The 18,140-nt window shown below is 43.1% G+C and overlaps 1 protein-coding gene across 1 annotated transcript in view; it reads right to left on the reverse strand.

The window, feature by feature from the left end:
* Positions 1-17,228, reverse strand: part of ALPK2 (alpha kinase 2) — a 42,561-nt gene extending 25,333 nt beyond the window's left edge. The window contains exons 1-6 of the mRNA XM_081942145.1: positions 17,156-17,228; positions 12,327-15,249; positions 8,799-8,946; positions 5,760-5,887; positions 5,049-5,084; positions 771-1,045 (exon numbers count right to left, since the gene is read on the reverse strand). Of these exons, the coding sequence (XP_081798271.1) occupies positions 771-1,045; positions 5,049-5,084; positions 5,760-5,887; positions 8,799-8,946; positions 12,327-14,979 (3,240 nt within the window). The 5' untranslated portion in view covers positions 14,980-15,249; positions 17,156-17,228. The remainder of the gene's footprint in view (positions 1-770; positions 1,046-5,048; positions 5,085-5,759; positions 5,888-8,798; positions 8,947-12,326; positions 15,250-17,155) is intronic.
* Positions 17,229-18,140: the final 912 nt, after the last annotated feature.

Consider the following 18,140-nt stretch of genomic DNA (forward strand, 5'->3'; position numbering starts at 1 on the left):
TTAAAAAATTAAAACATCAAATGTTTAAAGCTAAAACATTAGCATTGCTATTAAAACAGATAAAAAGCCAATGTGTAGACAAGGTAGAGGTGAGATCTTTGCAGCCATCTCCAAACTCTTAAAGGAAGTCAACCCTGTTTGCTCTTTGGAAGGGTAGATACTGAAGTTGAAGCTGTCAGACCTGGAAGCCATCTTTTGCATTGGGCCTTCAGGCCTGCCACATTTTCTGCTGTGGGAAAATAGGAGGGGGGATTGTATAGAGTATGGGTGAGATATAGTCAAAATAACTTTATTTTCTCAGAGAGTCAAGGACATCTTGCCCTCACCATCTTCTATGCATGCTGAATGGACTTGTTTAGGCCTGGTCAAGGTCAACTGTCTCTAAATATCATATGGATGAAGCCACCTGAAGATGCACCCCACATGACACGCTTGGGGTCTGGAGATTGGACATTCAGCTTGGGGTTGTTGGGGGGAGGGATTTGGGTAAACTTTTGATATGTACAATTTTGTGCTTTAAGCCTCAGATCTTGCTTTATTTTCGTTGCTATCAGTTCATATCCAGCAAAAGTACTTTTATCTCTAAGACAATAGAGTTGGGGGTTTCCTTTCTTGGATTTTGAAAGAGGCACATCTGACCTATTCTATTCTATTCTATTCCATATCACAATGTTGTGACCACCCATCTCACCTGTTTTGACCTCTCTCTCCCACGGATATCAATATTCTGATAATCTCAATTATTATGAGGGGCTCCTGCATGCACTTACCTGTAGCGCCAGCTTGTAATTCTTTTCCACCAGTTCGTCATTGTTTTTGGTCCCGTACACAATGGCATTGTGCACTTTCAAAACACAGGGGTGACCTGGGATGAGCGGAGGCACCAAGCCTTGCAACACCTTGCTTCGGAAAGCTTTTCGATGCACCCCTTCCCCGAAATGTAATTCTTCCGTGGTAATCCTTCCGTGCAGACTTTTACTCAAATAACTGTCACAGATGAAGTCTTCTTTGAACATCAGCTGTAAGAATTCTATTTCTTCCAGGCCTGTGAAATGAGTAAATACGTGTACGAATCAGGGGTGGATTCCGGCTTCTTCTATTGCCGGATTGCTCAGGGACATGCTTTGGCCATGTGCGCATGCATGCACAGTAGGTTAAAAATGGAAGGAGGAGCCATGTCGCGATGTCACAATGTGCAGTCTCGACACTCCAAGACTGCCGTTGACACTTTTGCTGCTGGATGGTCCAGCTGCACCTAAACCATCCCGTAGAGACGGTGACCAGGAAGACAAAGCCTTGCTGATCTCAGGAACATCACAAAGTCCCTGATTGACCCAAGGGAAGGTCTTCAAGCCGGCGATAAACAGACAGCCCCCAGGCTGATGAAGTCGGGACGCTCCGGAAGGAAGTGAAAAAGAGAAAGTGAGTCCATCTGGTGAGACTTTTTTACTATTTTGGAAAAACTGCCCAAAGAAACCTTTTTAAAAAAAAAGCTAAATCAGATCCTCAAGCAAGAATTAAGCTGCGAAATTAATTAACACTGGATTCCATTGGAAAGCCTTTTTTTCCTGTAACTATATTTTGTGGATTGAAATGCTCATAACATTGTTCGTTTCTTCTCTTAAAGTGAACGGATCAACCTTTTTTTCTTTCCTCTGCTCTTTGTTACTTTATTTTTTGATTTCTGGACTAACACCTTCTTTAACAATCCTTCCTATTACCTGCTATTAAATTTTATTAAAGAACTTTATTTCATTGAAGCCTGAGATAGTGAAAGTGGAAAATAGCAACTAGCCACTCGGAAGTCGGAAGCTGGAGTTTTTGAAACAAAAAAAAAACTTCTGCACATACGCAGAAGTAAAAAACAAGTTTGGGGGGGGTGGCTGGCCGAGTTACTACCTACTCGGCTGAACCGGGCTGAATCGGGCTGAACCAGTAAGAACCCGCCTCTGGTATGAATCCAAAGAAAGAAAAAGTAGCATGTTTGTATGGATTGCAACATGAAGGCAAATGAAGACGCAAAAAAGATTGTCATACATCCTTTCTGTTGTGGGTGTCTACATTTTTATCTTAGCACTAAAACATAATTATAACAAAATAGAATTATCTGTATTGGCTTTGTTGCTATCACCAAACCTTCTATTTCATCTCTGCCTGAATACAGAATATAGAATAACAGAGTTGGAAATACCTTGGAGGTCTTCTACTCCAATCCCCTGCTCAGGCAGGAAACCCTATACCAGTTCATAAGGAGACCTTATACCATTTCAGACAGATGGTTGTCCAATCTCCTCTTAAAAGCCTCTGGTGATGGAGCACCCACAACTTCTGGAGGCAAGTCGTTCCACTGATTAATTGTTCTCACTGTCAGGACATTTCCCCTTATTTCTAGATTGGTTCTCTCCTTGAATAGTTTCCATCCATTGCTTCTTGTCCTCCCTTCAATTGCTTTGGAGAAGAGCTTGACTCTGCCATCATAGTGGCAACCAGTGATGTTCGGTGAGGTTTATGGCTGGTGAGGCATTGACACAGTGGTGGGTTTCAAAACATTTTATAGTGATCATAAAACACCTAAAAAGTCAGACTAAGTAAGGCATGCAGTTCTCCTGCCTCATAGTAGAGGGCGCTTTTTAGAGGCTTTTTTTAACAGTTAAGCAGAGTCATCAGCAGCTAGCTCAGCCTCGCCTCAGCTGTCGCCTGAGAGGCTGAGCTGGCTAAAGCCTCGCCGCAAGATCTCGTATGTTTTTTTTTCTTTTTATGATGAGAGGTGAGGCTCTGCCTCATTTGCCTCAGCTAACTGCACATCACTGGTGGCAACCCTTTAGATTTTTGCTATCATATCAACCCTAGTTCTTCTTTTCATTTCTTCTCTCTCTCTCCCTCTCCCTGCCCCCCTCCCTTCCTCTCTCATGTTCCTTTAATATTGCAATGTAGGTCAGAGCTATCCACCCTTGCCTTCCCTGGCACTAAGTATATAGAGTACTCATGTAGTGACTGCTATTCCAACAGGATAAGTCACAGCATAGATCTTACGATAAAGTAATAAAAAATAGGAAGACTTCCATCAGGTGAGTTAATGCAAAACTGTCTATTTCACTCATATGATCCCCAAAATGAGGGGGGGGAAATACAATAATCAGATCTTTTATTATATTTCCTAGATCCAATCATTGTAGATTTTTATCCATGGCTCTTTCAATACTCTACTGTTTTACTTTGCAGTATGTTAACTTTTCGGAGGTGCCTCTGATATGTCAGAAAAGTCAAGATGGCAGTACAGCCATGGAATCAAAGCCCTACTATTTTATTACATGAAGCACAGTGGTGGGTTGCGGGCGGTACAGGCATACCAGAGCCTGCCCGGAGCACCGGATACCGTTCCGGTACGGTGCTCCGGAGGGCTCACCCGTTTGCCTGAGCTCCTTACTGGTCTTTTAAGTCTTTGGCACATCCACGCACGTGCACGGCGCGTACAGCACCTGTGTGACTCTCCACTGAGCAGCTGGAGCGTCACGGAGGCTCGCAAAGGTGCTAAGACACATTTGTACGCTGCGCACATGTGCGAGCGCCCATTCCAACCGTACTGGTTGGAATGGGATCCGGAACCCACCACTGATGCAGCATGTGTGCAACACGTGTTTTAAAAAAAGATGGGGCTTCGATTGCATGGCCATGGTCATCAAGTTGACTTTTTGACCTCCCATAAGGACATCCCTTACCCTTCTCCAACTTGGATGTTGGATTTCAACTCCCATATCCCCCAGTACCATAATCAATGGTTCTGCTGGAGGAAGTGGAGAGAGTTGTAATCCACTCTATCAGAAAGCCAAGTGGATAGGATGCAAACATGGAAAGATCATAAGAAGAACTTGGTTTCTATTTCTATCTCTGCATGAAAATCACATCTTTCATGCATCTTAAGAAACCAACTAGATATTAATTACACTGCTCTTTCTGGTCAACAGTTATAGCTTTCTGGACAGTTTGAAGATAAATGAATTCACCAAATAAATGAGTGGCAACATTTATTATATTAAGAAGAATACCAATTTCTAGTTTCTCAAATGCTATGATACTCTGAGCTCATAAAGCATTTGCATGTCAGTTATAAGTTGCCATGGTGAGGAAAGGGTGGGGGGAACGCACTCCACCTCATCTTCAGAGGTGATATTCAGCCGGTTTGGACCGGTTTGCCTGAACCGGTAGTGGAAATCGCGGGTGGGCCTGCCCACCCACCCTGGCTCTATGCCGTCCTATTTAGGCAGGTTTTCAAGCCAAAGCGCATGCGCAGAAAGCTGAGTGCATGTGTGGACTCACATTTGCGAACCGGTAGGGAAAGTAAGTGAATACCATCTCTACTCCTCTTACATATCCATGGGCTATCCACCTGCATATCTCTGTTTTGAGGGATCCTCTCTGAACATCCCTCTGAACTGTGATAGGGCACTGGACAAAATTCCTCATATTTTGAGCCAAGGGCAACTAGAAAGTTGTAGAATAAGTCTTCTCCAAAAGACATATCATTTCCACCCCCTATGACTCCTTGCTTCCGAGAACTTAAAAATCAACGGTGATTATTACTTGCAACTATCTCGTGCTAAAAGAGTTGTCTTCTCTTTTACTTGCACACTATTGCTACACCAAATTCCCTTTTAAGAGCACTCAACATGGATCACATCTCAAGACTGAAAGTACACAAGGAAACATTTGCAGTTAGTAAATGAAAAGCCATGCACCTGTTTTAAAAGGAATGGAACAATTAATCCTGCTTCTTAAGGAGTCCGGACAAGTCACCATTCGGTTGATTGAATGAGCAAAAGTTGAGTAACACGTTATGTACGGCATTGACAAAACCTGTTGGCCAAAGCGTTATCTATGTTTAGCACAGACACTGCAGTCCACATACTGATGTGATTAAAGAATCAGGAACATATGAGGAAAACTTTTCATAAGATAATTCTTTGCTTTTTTTCCTTTGGACAGATAGATACATAATTTTGCATCATTCTTCAGGAGTTTATATGGGGGGGGGGGAATCACAGTTTTACCTTCAACATTCTGGAGACTGGACAGATGTTCCAAAACTGTAGAAAGATGAAAAGAAATATATTCAGAATGTAGGCTACACATTGTTAATTGCAGCTGTGTTTTATGTTTAAGGAAGAATTCATCATATGTTACTGTAGGAAGTTAGCACCCACCCCTCTCCTAGAAAAATGAAATATCCTGGGAAATATTGAAAAGGCAGAATATTACATTTCCCTGGATCAGAAATGGAGAAACATGTTTTAAGGCAGGAAACGGACTCACTCTTAATAGCCCCCACTTTTCTCAGTGGGCTATTAGGGGCCCTGAGCTAGTTTACTCTACATAACAAAGATAGGATTAATCTACCAAAACTCACCACGTGGCATCTGGGAACTCAACCAAACTTGGACTCAAAACACAGCCTAGAGAGTTGCCCCTGCATGGCCCCCGTGGGGGGTCTGACAACCAATCAGAATACATTTCTTACACAGGAACAGGAAACAGAGAGGTGGGGCCAAACAGAGTATAAAAAACCCAGCAAGTCCCCTTTTTTCTCTCTCTCTTTTCTTCTTCACCCAACATCTGGAAGCATGTGATCACCTTTTTACCCAGGACCTCAAGCCATGTGGTCCTGTCCACCATTAAACCATCTTTCCAAGCAGCCTCCATGTTTCCAGTGTCTTTTCCTCCGCTTGGAGCTGAACCCAGAAGGACATATCTTCCAACATTACCTTCAGAGGTCAGGTTAAATTCTGAAATGGCTTTTCCATGCACATTCTTCAGGCAGCAAAGATAGAGGCCTTGGTCTTTTACCCCAGCTTGAACTATTGCCAGAGACACTGGAAGGTCATCTCTTGCACTAGAAAATACATCAACATTTGAAAATCCACATTTTCAAACAATCCCAAAACACAGAACGACTTAACTTTTCAGAGATGCATGTCTTTTAGATCATCAGTCCCCAATCCTTGTGGCTTGGCAATCAGGTGGGGAGGGAGGGGAACTGGGCTGCGTACGTGCTTGCATGTTAATTAGTTACCTAAAAACCACTCTATTAACTACATTCTCCTATTTTCTTACAAATCAGCAGTGACGTGCAGTCAGGTGAGGCAGGTGAGGCACAGTCTCACCACTCTCATCATGAAAAAAAAAGTAAAAGGAAAAAGCTGAGCTAGTTGCTGCCTCACCGTGGATGACTCTGCTTAACCTCACTGGTGCTCTCCCTCCCCAAGTGTAGTGACTTCCTCCCCAGGCCCCCATTCATTTCTCTCTCACACACACACAGCTGGATAAAACTATATAAAAATCTAGCCCAGCTTCACTGATTACAAGTTTGAAAAGGCAACGTGGCTCCACCTGCAATCAACTCTGCTTAACCTCACTGGTGCTCTCCCTCCCCAAGTGTAGTGACTTCCTCCCCAGGCCCCCATTCATTTCTCTCTCACACACACACAGCTGGATAAAACTATATAAAAATATATCCCAGCTTCACTGATTACAAGTTTGAAAAGGCAACGTGGCTCCACCTGCAATCAAACTACACTTGGGGAGGGAGAGCACAAGCGAGCACTGAGGAGACCACAGGAGGAGGCAGGAAGCCAGGCAAAGAGCCATGCTGTAGTACACACACTTCCCCCCAGCCTTTTTCTTTTGGAAGGCTCGGCTCGGCTGCCCTCCGGCTTCTCTGCCTCTCCTCTCACCCCAGCCTGCCAGCAGGAGGTGGTGGGTGGGCTTTATTGTGTTCCAGGCATTTCCCACCCAGACAGCAGGCTGCATTTACAATGGTGGAGGTGTTTGGGAAAGGCAGCAGGGGAATGGGGGGGGGGATGGCAGAGGAGCTGCTTTCAAGCCACTGGAAAAGATATCCAATCCAACTTTTGTGTGTGGGGGGGTTTGTTTGAGAGTGAGTGAGAGAGGGAAGGGGTAGGAGAGATAATCCAATCCAACTTCTGTGTGTGTGTGTGTGTGTGTGTGTGTGTGTGTGTGTGTGTGTGTTTGAGAGAGGGGGAGGAAGGGAGAGAGGGAGGAAGGAGGGGAAGGAGAAGAAAAAGAAAAAGAAAGAAGGAGCAAAGGAGAAAAACAAATGCTGTCGCTTTAAATTGGAACTGAGCATGCCTGGCTGTGGAATTCTGGGAGTTGAAGTCCACAAGTCTAAAAATATTTGAAACCCAGCACTGTGCCTTACCAGTCATAAACCTCACCGCACGTCACTGCAAATCAGGTATTCTATAAAGAATAGTTACAGAAAATGGGTACGTCTAGTCTAAAGAAGAGAAGGACTAGGGGTGATATCTATCATCTTCCAATATCTAAGGAGCTGCCACAAAGAAGAGGGGTCAACCTATTCTCCAAAGCATCTGAAGGCAGGACAAGAAACGATGGATGGAAACCAATCAAGGAGAAATCCAACCTTGAAATAAGGAGAAACTTCCTGACAGTGACGACAATTAACCAGTGGAACAGCTTGCCTTCAGAAGCTGTGGGAGCTCCATCACTGGAAGTTTTTATGAAGAGACTGGACAGCCATTTCTCCAGAATGGTATAAGGCAGGGATGGCAAACCTTTTCAGAACCGAATGCTGAAAACGGAGCGTGAACGCTCGTCTGGGCCACAACCCGGAAGAGAAGCTGTCCAGGGGGCATGTGTACGCTGGAAAACGAACTTCCGGTTTCCGGCTTGTGTATGTGTGCTGGCTAGCTAGACTTCTGGTTACTGGCGCGCATTTGTATACGACAATCAGCTGGCCGGCACGCATGCTCATGCCGGAAAACAGAAGACCAGCTCTTCCACTCTCTGGCACTGCCGCAGGCACAAAGGCCAGCTTATCATCTCGTGCGCATGCGTGCCAGAAACCCGGAAGAGGAGCAGGTGATGCCGCACGTGCCAGGCGACATGGCTCCGTGTACCACTTCGGGAATGCGTGCCATAGGTTCGCCATCATGGGTCTAGGGTGACCTGTTTGAACAGGGGGTTGAGTAGAAGACCTCTAAGGTCCCTTACAGCTCTATTGTTCTATTCTATTCTATAAACCATAACATGATTATTAACTTCTTTGGGATTAAATCTTACCTTCCTATGGAGAACCAGTCAGAAACTTAAAAATATTGTATGAATGAACAGATACAACAATATGGTTCGCATTAGAATTTGTAAACACTAAAATAGGTATACTTAGGTTAATAAATATTGAAAATATAGTGTGCCTAATATCTTCTTGTCCTAGCAATTTATAATCTGCAACCACAGATGGCTCTATCGGCTAGTGGTTTAACAAGAGAAAAGCAACTATCTTCACAACCTCAACATACATAAGAATCTCTCTCTATATATAAATGGCTGTGGGTGTCTATATTCCAGCATAACTCTGGAATGCCTTGAGCAATTTCAACCAAATTTGGTACACAGATGACTTACCCTCTGGAAACAAATACTGTGTAGGTAAGACACCCCTAAAACCCTTCAGGGTGTGTGTTATGTTAAAATACAGCCTATTGTGCCTTAAATGGCTTCTACTGTATTGCCATAAAATGGCTTCTACTGTGCAGCGCAGTGAAGTTGCCATAGTAACAGCTTCATAATACTCCACAAGGGGGCACCCTCTGGTAAGGGGGAAAATCAAACATTAGAAATTACGTTTGGTCCTGACATTTCCCCCCTATAAATAACTACCTGGACAATGCCGGGTTATCGGCTAGTTATAAATAAAATATATACTCCTCCCGCATCCTTCCTTTCCCAAAAGCTTTGCAAAACATGTTAATATGTCTTACCTTCTGTGAACTCGAGCAAGAAGCTTAGAATCTTTTGACCAGGTAATGGTGGAATCTGAATGAATTTCTCCAAACTGGCAACATAATTTGACATTTCCAGAGAAATCAGGAAACAGTTCTGCATGGATTTTCCTTAGCAGTTTGGGTGCTGAATTTGTTTTTTTAAAAAATGATGAGTTATTGGGGATGAACATATGTACAGTAGCATTTTAGGGTTAATTTGCATATATATATAGGAGTAGTGGCGTAGTGGCTAAGACTCCTGCCTAATATATAATACAGCCCAGGTTCAAATCCCAGTAAGGGTATGGCTAGCTGATGAGAGCTAATTAGCTCAAAATAGATCTATACTAGTCTCCCTTTATTTATTTATCAGTACAAATACAACACAAATATAAAAAGCCAACATTAAAAATAAAAATATGGTTTTCTGCCTGCATGGTCTTCTGTGATGAGCCGAAGGACAGAAAGAGGGAGTAGTGACCTTCCTCCCATATTTGGGCATACCAGGAGTTGTAACATAAATACATATATATATATATATATATATATATATATATATATATATATATATATGTGTGTGTGTGTGTGTGTGTGTGTGTGTGTGTGTGTGTGTGTGTGTGTGTGTGTGTGTGTGTGTGTGTGTGTGTTTTCGTAGATTTTCACGGGTGTAGGTATGCTGGTTTTGTTGTATTCGGGTCTTTTCCCGTGTAAGGTTGAGATTGTCTTTGCAACGTTTCGGCAGGATCTCACCTGCCATCTTCAAGCGTGTGCTTAAAATGGGAACGGAGCTGCCGTATTAATCTCCAATGGATTCCAAAGAAAAACAATCACCAACCTAATCCAAGAGGAGACTCCCCCAAAAAACCAAGACACAGAACAGGACAATGGCATTGCCCTCCTCCCTTACATCAAAGGCACCACAGATAAAATCAGCAAAATTCTCCACAAGCACAATATCAGGACAGCCTTCACCACTGACCAAAAAATAGCCAACATCTTAAGAAACTCCAAAGACAAAATCCAGCTAGAAAACCAAGGAGTCTACGAAATACCATGCAAAATCTGCCCAGCAATATACATAGGACAAACAAACAGGAGGATAAATGCACGCATCACAGAACACAAGAACGCAGTAAGAAAAAAAGAAAAAACTTCTTGCCTTTTCCAGCACCTTAAAGCTACAGGACATGAAATCAACTTTGAAGGAGCCAGGTTAATCTCCAAAACAGAACACCTCCACAAGAGAATAATCATGGAAGCCATCGAAATAGAGAAACACCCCCACAGCATGAACAAACGTGATGATACCTCCCGCCTACCAAACATCTGGAAACCAGCCCTAGACAACAAATGAACACCACCCACCACCCAAGCCGTTACAATACAAAACAACAATGCACACACAGCCTGCACCAATCAGCACCAATCTACCAATCATGATACAACCACACAACCAATCATTCCACTTACTGAAACAAAGCCAGCACCCCATCCCCTCCCACCAAGACTTACAGAAAGACGGCAGCTCCGTTCCCATTTTAAGCACACGCTTGAAGATGGCAGGTGAGATCCTGCTGAAACGTTGCAAAGACAATCTCAATCTTACACGGGAAAAGACCCGAATACAACAAAAACAGCATATATATATATATGCTAGTTTTGTTGTATTCGGGTCTTTTCCCAGTAAGGTTGAGATTGTCTTTGCAACGTTTCGGCAGGATCTCACCTGCCATCTTCAAGCTTGGGCTATTCTCTATAGTAGATCAGTCCTTGAGTCATTTCAATTGATTATTGCTTTGGGTATTTACATGGGTGGGATTCAGCTGGTTGGGGCTGGTTTGGGCAAACCGGTAGCTCCGACCATCAGCTGAGAGTGAACCAGTTCATTTCGACAATCAGGTTGGCCCGCCCGCCTCTGTACTTTACTTATCTATATCCTCTCAGCTGATTAGCGCAGCAGAGTGGATTGCCACGCCTCATCTGTGTTACTCCACAAGAAGTAACGTGGAAGTTAAGTTTTGGTAAAACTGTGCAGACGCATGCAGCGCGTGTCAGGTGCGGGCGCGGGTGAAATGCACTTGTGCGCATGAAATACACAATCACCGAACCAGTTGTTAAACCGGCAGGATCCCACCACTGGGTATATATACTTATTCCTTAACGATATATTGAATCTAGAGACAACATCGATGTTTTAGAGTTTAATTCAGAAGAAATAAAATCTGGCATGTCACCCTTCAACAACCTTGTCTACTCTCTTGCGGTCCATACTACATGAAGTATGACAGGAATTGTGTCCCAACACAGCTAGAGGATACCACGTTGTGAGGAATATTGACCTAGACCAGTGTTTCTCAAATTGTGAACTTTAAGGGCTTTGGACTTGAATTGCCAGAATTCTGGGAGGTTGTCTGCCATAGCTGGCTGGGGAATTCTGGGAGTTGAAGTCCACACATGTTAAAGTTCATAAGGTTGGGAAATACTGACCTAGGCTATAGATAAGACCGCTAAAATTGTCCCTTTAAGACTGTTAAGGTTCACAAACAGAAGACCAAGTTCAAAGTGCAATGAAGCTGTGGCGTCTAAAGACCAAGGAACTTAACACTGTCATTAAGTCAATTTAGATCTCATTTAACTCTGAGCCCATACTTGCATTTTTTAAATTTAAAAAAAGAGCATGCATGAATCTCTAGGTGGAGATTCTTGTTACTGCATAACTGAACTGTAGAGAATTGTTTTGGTGAGATAACAAAAGCATATTTGGGATAATTGATCAAGCAATGGCAACTCATCCACTAAAGGTGTGCAACAGATTTTTAAGGATAGATCCTAGAGCTCCACAAATAGCCATTGAATTGTAATTTTAACATGACAAATGGAAGGAGGCATTAAATACAAAGGAACAGAAGTGTATAAATGTGTTCTGAATTCCAAGTTTCTAATTTAAAATGCCCATTATGAGTTTAGATTAGTCCTCCACATGCTCAACAGCTCTTTTAATTATTTGGGGAGTATTTTGATCTCGAAACAAAGCATTCCAAACTAGAAAAAAAAGCTGTTTTAAATTCAAATCACTTCCACAACTAGGCTGTTTTGCCCTTGAAACAACTTTTTTTCAAATTTCAGACAAGGTGTGCTGAATTTAAAATGCTTTGCATTCCACTAATGAGGACAAACCATATTAACTGAAGTAATAAATTCAAGTTAATTAGTTTAAAAAAACAGCTAATTTTGGAGTGCAGCTTATGATCCACTGCTAAAGGGCCCTTGGTGCCCCCCCAAAAAGCATCTCAGTGTCTCACTGATTAAATAATTTGGGATTTGGAACAGTTCATACCTTAGAGAGTAGAGTATAGAAATACCAAGGAGACAAACTCAGAATCCGTATTTGGCATATCTTTACTTACAAAGATCTTTAGGAAGCAACAAATTCTGCCAGATATCTAGGGGAATTGTCACAGGGAACTACTGTTGATAAAGAGATTACTGATAAAAAAAAAAACCCACCTCACTTTCTACACATACCTCTGTTGTCCTTTTGGCGTAGCATTTTCTGTTCTTCTCTCTTCTCTTCCCTTGCAGTTAAATCGGCCTCTGTTTTCCAGCTGGCATCATTACAGATACTTCCTTTTGTTTCAAGACATCTTTTCTTGGGCATCTTAGGCATCATGTTGTTTGTTATTTCATGCCCGCTCTTCGTGGCATCAGCGCTTTTGTGAGGTGGCAATGGCTTGGAGATTTCCGAAGCTTCTAGTGATACTGTCCTCTCATTTTCTAATGCAGAAATATCTCCTTCACTTGTTCCTAATGTGCATGGCTGCGTTTGAACCAGTGGCAATGCTTTTTCAGAAGGACAGTTGTCCTCAGAAGCAGAAGGCAAGGGCCTCTCTAAAATCCCCATTCCGCCCGTGGATGAATTTCGTCTCTCACCATCTGTGAAGTCTCTGCCTTGATTGGGGTCAGTGGTTGCAACTGTACCTCCACTCTTTAATCTTCCTACCAGAACAGCAGCAGCTTGCTCATTGCAAAATTCCATGAATGGAGGCATACAGTCTGAGCATTTGTGCCAAGAGTACATTGGTTCTGAATCAAGGAGTGCCCTCATGTAAGGCTCCACTTCAACTATCTCCAGGTCATCTTCAATCAGCTTTTCAGTTTCCTTGGTGTCCATTTCATCTGGCATAATTTTGCTCTGACTTTGTCTTTCCATTTTTTGATACTCGCCATGACTCACCATAAGAGGATGCCCCTCTTCTGAATCAAGTAGAGCTCTCATATTAGGCTCTATTTCAGCTTCCTCAAAATCAGATGCCACAAGCGGGCCCCTTTCTTTCCCGGATTGCATTCTTTCTTCATTTTGGTTTTCTTCTGTCCCTTTGTACTTATCTTGCTGTGATGTTACTGCCTTTGCCTCCATGCTACTGTCCATTTGAGACTGGGTGGACTCAGTTTGCCCAACATGCTCAGAAAGCGCCAGTATATCTGCACTGCAACTTTCTGATGCTCTTTTTAGGCTACTTATATCCTGACCATGCGCTGTTAAATTGCCTATCCCACCATTCTGAGCCTTTTGGCCTAGGCCACAATCCTCATTGCTGGTAAGAGTTGAAGACTGCACAGTGTTTGGACCAGCCAATGTATTCATTTCAAATGGAGAGCACACCAGGTCCAAGCCTAAGCTTTTCATGCTCTCATCCAAATGTTTGGCAGGAGCAGAATTTCTCTCCGATACTAATTGTTGGGAATCGTGTGGTGGCAACTTTGCGACATGTTGGGAGCCCAGGAGAGTTGGCTTCAGACTTGCAACACAGTCTGTGCACTTTTGGCTTGCATTGGTTTTAACATTTTTGTTAATTTCTAACAGCACCTCAGTGAAAAATCTAACTTTGTAGGAAGCTGTGAATATGGGTCTCGATGCATCTCTTTCTATGCGGTTTTCTTGGCTTGTCTCTAACGCTTGCCAATCATTTTTAGGCTCCGTAGCCATTAGTGAATTTGACTCCGGAATGTGGTAGGTGTGATTCCGTGCATCAGATACAGTCTTAAAATCTCTATTGTTACTTTTATTTGGATAAATACCACAACTCCTGTCTCTTTTTGCACTCAGTTCCAACTTACTTTCTTTTCCCCGATTTTCTTGCTTGCCACTTCTATCGATTGCTGTAACAGAAGTTTGTTTTCTACTTATTACCGGAGCCATAATTTTCCGGCAGAAATTACTAGATGGATCCTCTTTCAAAGGACGATCATTTATCCTTGACCGATTTACGGGACTTTGGTGTTCTTTCAAAGGTATCTCGTCAGCTTGCTTTTTTATGTGGCCACTTTCCCAATCAACATTCTGTTCGGTATAAGAGAACCGACCAGGATTATTAGGAAGCTGTTTTAATAAAAATTCTTGGCTTGGTTCTAAAGGGTTGTCTGGAACCTCAACAAATCTATATGTAGGTTCTTGTTCACAACTTTGGAAAGCCTTTTTAGTCAAAACTGTGTCTTCATGATAAACAGACTTCTGGATGGATCCATGATGACCGTGCTGAGCTTCACACTGCTTATTTGGATATTTTCTCTTTTGGAGATCACTCTTTATAAAGTCAACAGATGGCTTTTCTCTTTTATGTTGAAAAACAGAACATAGATCTATGTAATCTGGTTCCACAGGTAGAATCATGGAATTGACCTTGGATGTATGGCTATAGGTGTCATCTGTTTTTAGCAAGCTAAAATCAGTAAGGCCCTTCATCTCTGTTGTCAATTCTGAGACATGCTGATTATCTGTTAAATTTTCTGGCACCTGCTGCCCACCACTTACATCTGTGGCAATGTTCAACCCTCTGACTTTCTTGGCATTAGCAGTCTCAGCTGCTACCCTCTTAACCTCCCTGCTGGTGCAACTTAAGTCATCATCCCAGTCGTCATTCTCATAAAGAAGTCTCTGGGAAAGTTCACACATTGTTGATAAACCAGCATCTCTGTCCTTAAGTCCTGCAGATTCCAGGATGCTCTGGGAATTTTCTTTGGATGGATGTTGAGTCTTAGGAATGTCAGGGTGTATTTTTATTCTGTTGAGCTCAGGGGCTTTTCCTGCATGTGCCTCTTCCATTTGTCCATCAAGCATGGACACCGGAATATCACATGAGGCATCAAGGCAATCACAGCTTACCCTCTTATCCACCATTGGGAGATGAGGAGCTTGATTCCATCTTGCCTTCGGCTCCTCAGCCTCATGAATTCCACCCCTTCCATCGAGAGCTACAGAGTTTTCCAAGGTGATGTTATCTGTCTGAAATCCAGTTTTCCTGTGGACCTTTGGCAAAGCAGAATTTTCAGTAGCCCCATGAGAAGGTGCAAGAACAAGCCTCTCGTCCACTGTAGGATCTATTATAAATCGTTCTTGGTCATTGCTGATTGAGGCTGATGTTTCAGCATTGATTTCTTGTTGCTCTGTCTAGGAAAAAAAAACAGAATAAAAACAAAGAATGAAGGAGGCACATTAAAAATTCAACATTAGGCTAACTGACAAGAAAGCCAATAACAGGAAAAAAATTATAATGCTGAATCATAAAGGTACAACGCTCTTCCTATCTTCAGGGATGACCCATCAGTTTACTGTATAAGAAAACTCTTATAATTGATGTTAAAGGTAAAGGTTCCCCTCGCACATATATGCTAGTCATTCCTGACTCTAGGGGGCTGTGCTCATTCTGTTTCAAAGCCAAAGAGCCAGCGCTGTCCAAAGACGTCTTCGTGGTCATGTGGCCGGCGTGACTAAACGCTGAAGGCACATGTAACACTGTTACCGTCCCACCAAAGGTGGTTCCTATTTTTCTACTTGCATTTTTCCTTGATTTCAAACTGCTAGGTTGGCAGAAACTGGGACAAGTACCAGGAGCTCACTCCATTATGAGGCACTAGGGATTCGAACCGCTGAATTGCCAACCTTCTGATCGACAAGCTCAGCGACTTAGCCACTGAGCTACCACATCCCTGATTAATTGATTAATTAACTGATTAATTGATGTTAAGTAAGGCATTAAGGCTTGGTGCAAAACCTATCAAAATTTAACAGCGTTGATGTTGTATTGTGATATTGAAACACTGCAACGTTTTAGCACGTTCAAATAAAAGTTAAGCACTTTAGCAATATTTTCCAAATAGAATAAATTTAATCCTGTGAAGAAGCTTTTCTTTACAATCAATAGGATTCTGAGCATGTTTAACTCTGACTAACTCATTCCCAGACTTTTATTATTTTAGTCCAAGGTGATCCATGCTGAATGTAAGAAATATTTTGAATATACAGTTCTAAAACAGGTACCGAGGAGAATTAGAGAATTAAGAAGGCCCTATCAATTTTTAACGTCTGTCCTGAACAAATTTGAAATTAACTTCAGATGGCTGATGCCGGAGGGCGTACTGGTAACTTGGGGAGATAGAAGATTCAGAATAGACACGATGGAACAAGCAGAAGATTTTTACAATACTCTTGTTGGGCAGGAGGATGAGAAAGACGAAGGAGAACAGTCGGGAGCAAGGAGGCAAGGACTCAGGGCACAGATAAGAAGATCTTGGCTGATCTTGAAAAATTAAGTAGATTTGGACTCAATGAGGAATTCACAAGAAGTATTAGGGATATAGATTAAAATTAGAAAGTTGAGGAACCATTGCAAGAGAAGAGAATGGCTAACCATGCTATCGTAGCTAAGAGAACTACATGAACGTGTCTATGAGGTCAATGGGCCACTGGAGTTCCACTCAAAGAAGTCTTCTTGAACAGAAGTTGAGCACAAACAACATGGTATTTTATGTAATCATCATTTCATTTTCAAGGCCAACCTGCTCCAGAGCAACTCTGGGCAGCCTTCAGATAATAAAATATATAAAGTAAACCAAAGGAACTCAACCACCATTCTAGCTTAGGATATGGGAGGATAAGTAGGTCTCCGTTTGGGGAAAGTCAAAAGGGTGGGAGCAGTATCAATTTCAAGGGGTATATTATTCTACGGGGCAGGAACTCTCACTGAAATGGTACACTTCCTAGTTCCCACAAGATGACACTGCTTAATCGATAGGACCTTGTATGTGCCAGGGGTGGGTTCATGCCAGTTCTAACCAGTTCGGTAGAAGAAGTTCCATAAATCTACCATGCCAGTTAGAACCCATTCCATCTGTGGAAGGAAGGAAGGAAGGAAGGAAGGAAGGAAGGAAGGAAGGAAGGAAGGAAGGAAGGAAGGAAGGAAGGAAGGAAAGAAGGGGCTTCTTCAGAGGACCCGAGGCAAGAGCAGCATTGAAGCCCTCTCTGAAGTGGCTGGGAAAGATACGTGTGGGTTAGAGGGAGGGGGAGGAATTCAAACTTCATCCTCCTGGTGTTGTGCGGGGCTTTGGTCAAAGGCTGGAGGGAAGGACCCTGGCTCGCTTGTGCTCTCCCTCCCCAAGTGTAGTTTGATTGCAGGCGGAGCCACATTGCCTTTTCAAACCTGTAATCAGTGAAGCTGGTCTGGATTTTTACATAGCCGATCCAGGGAAAGTGTGTGTGCTACAGCATGGCTCTTTGCCTGGCTTCCTGCCTCCTCCTGTTATCTCCTCAGTGCTCGCTCATGCTCTCCCTCCCCAAGTGTAGTGACTTCCTCCCCAGGCCCCCATTCATTTCTCTTTCTCTCTCACACACACACACAGCTGAATAAAGCTATGTAAAAATCCAGCCCAGCTTCACTGATTACAAGTTTGAAAAGGCAACGTGACTCCTCCTGCAATCAAACTACACTTGAGGAGGGAGAGCACAAGCGAGCACTGAGGAGACCACAGGAGGAGGCAGGAAGCCAGGCAAAGAGCCATGCTGTAGCTAGCACACACACTTTCCCACAGCCCCTTTCTTTTGGAAGCCCTCCGGCTTCTCTGCCTCTCCTCTCACCCCAGCCTGCCAGCAGGAGGTGAGTAGGTGGGCTTTATTGTGTTCCAGGCATTTCCTACACAGACAACAGGCTGCATTTGCAATGGGGGAGGTGTTTGGGGAAGGCAGCTGGAGAATGGGGGGAGATGACAGAGGAGCTGCTTTCAAGCCATTGGAAAAGATTTCCAATCCAACTTGTAATCAGTGAAGGGGTGTGTGTGTGTTTGAGAGAGGGGGGAGGGAGGGAGGGAGGGAGAATAAATGGGGAATTCATTAAATTTGCAGATGACACCAAGCTGGCAGGAATAGCCAACACTCCAGAAGATAGGCTTAAGATACAGAAGGATCTTGACAAACTTGAACATTGGGCACTATTTAATAAGATGAAATTCAATGGTGAAAAGAGTAAGGTTCTACATTTAGGCAACAAAAATGGAATGCACAGGTAC

This window comes from Natrix helvetica (assembly GCF_964273705.1).
Source record: "Natrix helvetica genome assembly, chromosome: 2".
Lineage (NCBI taxonomy): Eukaryota > Metazoa > Chordata > Lepidosauria > Squamata > Natricidae > Natrix > Natrix helvetica.